This window comes from Fragaria vesca, linkage group LG3, assembly GCF_000184155.1.
Source record: "Fragaria vesca subsp. vesca linkage group LG3, FraVesHawaii_1.0, whole genome shotgun sequence".
NCBI lineage: Eukaryota > Viridiplantae > Streptophyta > Magnoliopsida > Rosales > Rosaceae > Fragaria > Fragaria vesca.
This window is the reverse complement of record NC_020493.1, coordinates 13,330,722-13,336,522: the sequence shown is the minus strand read 5'-3', so window position 1 is coordinate 13,336,522 and position 5,801 is coordinate 13,330,722. Positions and strand designations below refer to the sequence as shown.

Genomic DNA, 5,801 nt, shown 5'->3' with positions numbered 1-5,801 from the left:
GGGTAGTATATATATATATATATATATATATATATAAAGATTCAGGAAAGAAAGGTAAAGAATAATGATCAATAAAGAAATAAAGAAACCTTAAAATGTGGAGAAACTGAACTTGTCCCTGGAAATCAATAGTTTTGTCAGTTTTTGTGGACTAATGGGATAACCTAATTGTTCAACGGTCGCGGAAGTGTGCCTTTACCTTTGATTTTACTGTGGAAAAGTATCTGCAGCTGGTGAATGTGGAAATTTATCATCAACATTTGAGTGGGGCAAGAACAATTTGTTTTTATTGTTTTTATCGGGGAAAGGTCTCTATGATGGCTCGTAACCAAATATTATCTAATTATAGTATTATCTGACTTGGGTATTCTATTACTAGTATTTTCTGACTTTTTTGAGTATAATGATGTCAAACTTTGAAATTGAAAGAAATTACAATTCACAAAGCATTACGTACGATCAGCGGGAACTGCAGCAAATATTAGAATACTAGGTAGGTGTAGAAAAATAAAACACTCTCATTCTGTAGAAAAATAAGGACTTAGCAAGACGAGCTAGAGATGTGTGCCTCCTAGCTAGTATGTATTGTGCTTCTATATTTCGGCAGAAGTTCAGCACCTCGGCACCTCCACAATGTCGACATCAAGAATTCTCCACAATGTAAGGGAGTTTTTTCCTTGTAGCCCGACTTGAAACTTGACATTGCGCCAAGCTACCAGACATCACATGTTATGACTTCTCACAAGCTCTAATGCAGCTAGCTAGACAAGCCGGTACGTACATCTTTATTTCTTATTTTTGGTGAAAAATAAATAATATATTAATAATTAAGTAAGGAGCCAGTTTAAATTACAAAACTTGCAAACACGTGACCAAAAAGATACTAAACACAATTATTAAACGGGTCCCGTTTGGTTGACAAGAATGTAAAAATAGGAAAAAGATTTATTTTCTTTTCCAAATAGCAGATATGGAAAGAAATATGTTTTGGCATTTCCATGTGGGTGTATGGTAAATATTGGAAATGAAATGACGAAATCAAGTATTAATTATCATTGTAACGTTTGATAAGTCATCATAATAATAAAATACAAAATTATATTTTTCAATAATGCCCTTATAATTTCCAAATACAACATTAAAATTTATTAAAGGGATAATTTATGTAATTGTGACTTTGACGATGAGAATGAAATTAGAATACCACATCCGACAAGGTATTGAATTCAAGCTTTATGAGGGAGTCGATCGATTTCCAGTTAGATCTTTTTTTTTGTTTCCTTTTCAGTCTCTATTATTTACAACCAATCAACCTAATGGAATGAAAAGCTAAATTAATTCATTTTTCATACCATGGTTTCCTGCCAAACAAACGGGGCTAAAGAGCATTAGTTTCCAGCAACTTGATCAAACTAGAAAGAATGAGAGGAAACTGACAACTTGTTAATCTATGCACCGAAGGCCCTACAGCCGAATATAGATATGCAACAATACCAACCAATCTATCACATGTTTGTACAGCCACCACCTATGCACGCTAACATTATCGTCCCATCAGCACCGCCAGCAGCTGTGACGTAGTGAGCTAGGAGTGTCATAGCAGAGCGTTAATGCCCCCACATACTTCAACATGCTCAGCAGAGAGATAAGATTATTAAGGGGTACGTCTAGCCCCCAAAATATTCACGCTCCAGATGGATCACGGATGACAAAATCCAAACCAGCCCTCTTTGTTTCAGGATAGAATGAACCATCACAGTTTGCCTTGAAAAATTGGAGGACGATTAGTATTTCAATCTCGATGCCAAACTAGATTAAGTCAAGATAGAGAGGGTGTTCTCTCATGTTTATAAGTACAAATATGCTAGCTCATTAGGAGGATTGAAGGTTTCTTGCGTAGCACCTAGCTAGTTTTCTCAATGAATGAGGATGCCTATCTCAGACCCCAAATTGCTTCGTGCTAGAAGCAACATTAGAAAATTCCAAATGAATTGAACCTGATCAAGGAGAAGGAAATAGAATTGAACCAAAACAAGATGGATGGCAGCTGGATGCAACTTTTCCGAACTTGAAAATATTTATGACTGAACAACCATTGCAAGTGTATGGGAAGGTGGTGAATGAGGAACCAGATGATATAGAGGACTTGCAAATTGCAGCCTTGTTTGAGGAACAACAAGAAGGTACTGAAGACGCTCAGGCTGCTGAGGGAATCAAGAGAAGCCCTCATCCTAAAATAGCTTCTCCTTGTAAGCTCTAATTACTTCTGCCTAAATTGTTCCGGACAACAATCATGGATGTTTAACCAAAGAAACTAAATGGACTTGTATTTCAAAGTAAGTTTGCCGCTAATCCCTTGATTTAGTTGAAGCTTACAGATGTGTTCTTAAGTTGAAGGAAGCACCTGTTGAACCAAAGAAAATTAGAGAGCGTCCAATTGGATCCAAAAACAAAAACCTTCAAAGAATAGGTTGCTGCTGAAGGAAATCTTATTTTCTTGTTTGCTGGTAAACCCCCAAGCCATACTATTAAGGGTAAAGAAAATGAGTCGGTTTAATTTTATTTTTCATCCTACAAATTATGATATTGTTCACAGGAGTAGACTTGCTTACCAATGGTATTAGATTTATCTAGTTTACATGCGGAAACAATATTATAAAGGGAACCAAACAGATCAAACAGATCAAGCACAAATCATCTTATTATTATTATTATTTATGTTACAGCTACCAATACAACATGGCACAACAAAGGTTACAAAGGCTCAACCAAAGCAACAGCAGCAACACAATGATCATCTTATTTTTGAGAGAGTAAAAGACTATTATTCTCTCATATATATGTTATTACACATAGGGAATGCAGCATGCACAGAGCACAGAAGTTCATTCGAGTGGCAAGGGATCAACGAAAAGTGCAGCGACACCTTGTTTTACTACTTTCCCAACATATTTAAAGCCATCTTCTCCTTTGTAGACCACATCAACGTTTCTTGTGAAATTAAGAGCGCGCTTTAGCACATACATTGGCTTAGCAATTGGTTGAAGTAAATCTTCATTTATATCCTTCCATGCTTCCACGATTTGTTTGTTAAACACATCAATTGCCTCTTCCTCTGAGACCCTATATTGCTTCATGTAGCAATCAATACTAGAAGCAACATCCCCTTGTTCTTTCTCACTCTGCAAAGTCAATGTGTTACAAGATACATATGGTTAGAGTTGCTGTGCCCATATATCTTACAGATCAGAGTTTTGATTAGTTGAACTTGTATGATGTTGGTATAGCATGTCAAGAATGTGCTTCAAATTAAAGAGAGAGAATATATATATATATATATGTATATATATATATATATTTATATATATCATACCTTGCACCCCTCAATGTCATCCATGAGCCTGAAAATGAGGCTCGCAGCCCTAATAATTTTAGGGTACTTCAGAATCCACTCAAATGTTTCCTTGGGAATATTATCGTTCATTCCAAGTAAAGATAGCACTATAGTCATACAAGAACCAGCAGAACGTGTTCTCACAGGCATATACTCCTCCATGCTTGGGGTACATTCTTCCTGGAGCCATTTGGCCTCAACGAGGTAGTCTCTGGCTTGATTTTTCAGCTGGCCCCCAAAGTGAATCAGTCAAATTATTATTCTAGGACTGCAAGTACGTGTAATGCTATGTGTGGAAAACTTATTTTTGCATGACAGTATGTGTAATGTTTATTTTTTAACGCTCCTACCAGCTCTATATATCAATGCTTCCAAGACAAAACATTAGGTTTCTTTCTTCTAAAAACTAAAAAGAATGACAGCATTTTATCAGTGAAGTGACAAAGAAGGGACGTACAACTTGTTTTGCATATTGGACTCGGTATGATAGTCCTTGCTTTTCCAGCTCTTCTTCAATCGCATTCATCATATCCAGAAGTGAATGATAAAATCCTATCATGTATGGTGGTAGACCATCCATGCAACAGTTGACGTCCCACCTGAAAAGATATGTAATCACAATACTTACGAAGGTACAGTAAGTAATTTTAAATATGTATCTATGATACTTATGAGTTATTATCTATATTATTTTGAATGTAATAAATAAAGACAAAACTTATATTATTTTAACATTACAGATAAGGTTTGTATATGGTTTTTTGTTTGTTTGTGTTGAGATAACAATCTTACATCGAGAATATGGAACCTTGTCTGTGGGTTTATAAGGGTTTGGGCCACTCCACCTATTGCCAATTGGTTTTGAATATGAACCCTAAATTACTTTATCAGTTTGTTTAGAAAAAATCTTATATTAAACATTTCTAACCTGTCCATTGCTGCACGAAATATCTTGAGTTCTTCGACTGTGCCCCCATATGAATCGTAGACATCATCCAACATTGTAGCAAAAGTGCATAATTTTGATCCAATCTTTCTCGCAGCCGAGTATTGAGGTTCATAATACATTCCCACCATCCAAAAGAAACACTCCACAATCCTATGCCTTGCAAAAGGGATCTTCCTTTCATAATCTTGCTCCTTCCACCACCTAAATTATTCAACAGTTGCAACCAAGTAATTAGGAACTTACACTTAGGGCCAATCATTTACATAAGAAATCAATAAATAAAAACAATCACCATACCTGGTAACCTCACTAAGCTCCTCTTTGTGTAAAGATTGCAGCAGATTGAAATCTAGCTTTACGAGTTTCAGTAATGCTTCATTATGCGAAGTCGTGGCTTGGTAGATTGTTATGTAATTCCTGACCGACAGTCTCTCTAGACTTCTCCGCAAAGGTCTTTCTAGGGCTGCAGATATTTGTGCTTTTAGTGGATAGCTTACTTGGCTCATCGCCAACTCAAGGTGATTGGTGGTGAAAACAAGAGCCTCTTCTAATATTTCTTCTCCATGAACCCTAAGATGCGTTGCTTCATACAAGCTTAGCATCCCCGGAACATCAGCAATTAAGCTCTCCTTGAAATTGCCATTTGCATCTTTGAATTTCTTGAATATATCTCCTTGAATATTATTGTAGAAACAGATTAGAGACTGTATGAAAGATAAAGTAACAGTTTGGCATATATAGTGACACACAATATAGTTTACATACCAGATGAGATATTATATCCATGTTGTCTTAATAGACGAAAACGAAGAGACTCATTGTATAGGTCTAGATCACCATCATGTAGTCGGGCATGAATATTTTCCAGCGCTTCTGCTAATTCTGTTTCAAAATGGTATGACACTCCTAAGCGCTGGATGTCATCAATGAATTTCAGCTGATGGGATAAACCAGCTGCAGTTGATGTCAAAAGTTCCCTCACCAATACTTTTAATTTGGCGATTTGCTGTTCCATATGGGCACGACTTACCTGTAGGAAAAATAAAGTCGAGAGAAACAAGCTTATAAGATTTAGAAAGGAAGATTCTAACAACTGAATAGAATCTGACAACTTACAAAAGAGAGATTTTTCTCATTTGATCAAATGATCGTGAGCTACACATTCTCATATTAAAAATTTAGGGCATTACAATTTGTCTTTGAATTAATTTACCACTCCAACAAGAAAACCTAATAGAAGTAACTTTAACTTAATTTTGCTAAAATCTTTGGTTGTATTTTGCTGCATCAAAAGAATAAATCGCTAGCTACGCTTAACATATTACTAAGATAGCTCCTATTTAAAGAGGTCATGAGTTTGACTAACAAAATAGTTGATCTCCATAATCAATTATGTGACAAATAATAACATTAGAATATCTCTATACACACAAAAAAAAAAAATCATAGTACTAGAAA

General features: G+C 35.7%; 2 protein-coding genes across 2 annotated transcripts in view; both read right to left on the bottom strand.

The window, feature by feature from the left end:
• LOC101310591 ((-)-alpha-pinene synthase-like) overlaps window positions 1-1,598 on the bottom strand; it is a 4,796-nt gene extending 3,198 nt beyond the window's left edge. Inside the window, exon 1 of the mRNA XM_004295733.1 lies at window positions 1,543-1,598. Within this exon, the coding sequence (XP_004295781.1) occupies window positions 1,543-1,598 (56 nt within the window). The remainder of the gene's footprint in view (window positions 1-1,542) is intronic.
• Window positions 1,599-2,723: 1,125 nt separating this feature from the next.
• The window catches only part of LOC101310304 ((-)-alpha-pinene synthase-like), a 31,683-nt gene continuing 28,605 nt past the window's right edge, over window positions 2,724-5,801 (bottom strand). Inside the window, exons 2-7 of the mRNA XM_004295732.1 lie at window positions 5,109-5,373; window positions 4,641-5,016; window positions 4,323-4,544; window positions 3,852-3,993; window positions 3,374-3,622; window positions 2,724-3,182 (exon numbers count right to left, since the gene is read on the bottom strand). Of these exons, the coding sequence (XP_004295780.1) occupies window positions 2,886-3,182; window positions 3,374-3,622; window positions 3,852-3,993; window positions 4,323-4,544; window positions 4,641-5,016; window positions 5,109-5,373 (1,551 nt within the window). The 3' untranslated portion in view covers window positions 2,724-2,885. The remainder of the gene's footprint in view (window positions 3,183-3,373; window positions 3,623-3,851; window positions 3,994-4,322; window positions 4,545-4,640; window positions 5,017-5,108; window positions 5,374-5,801) is intronic.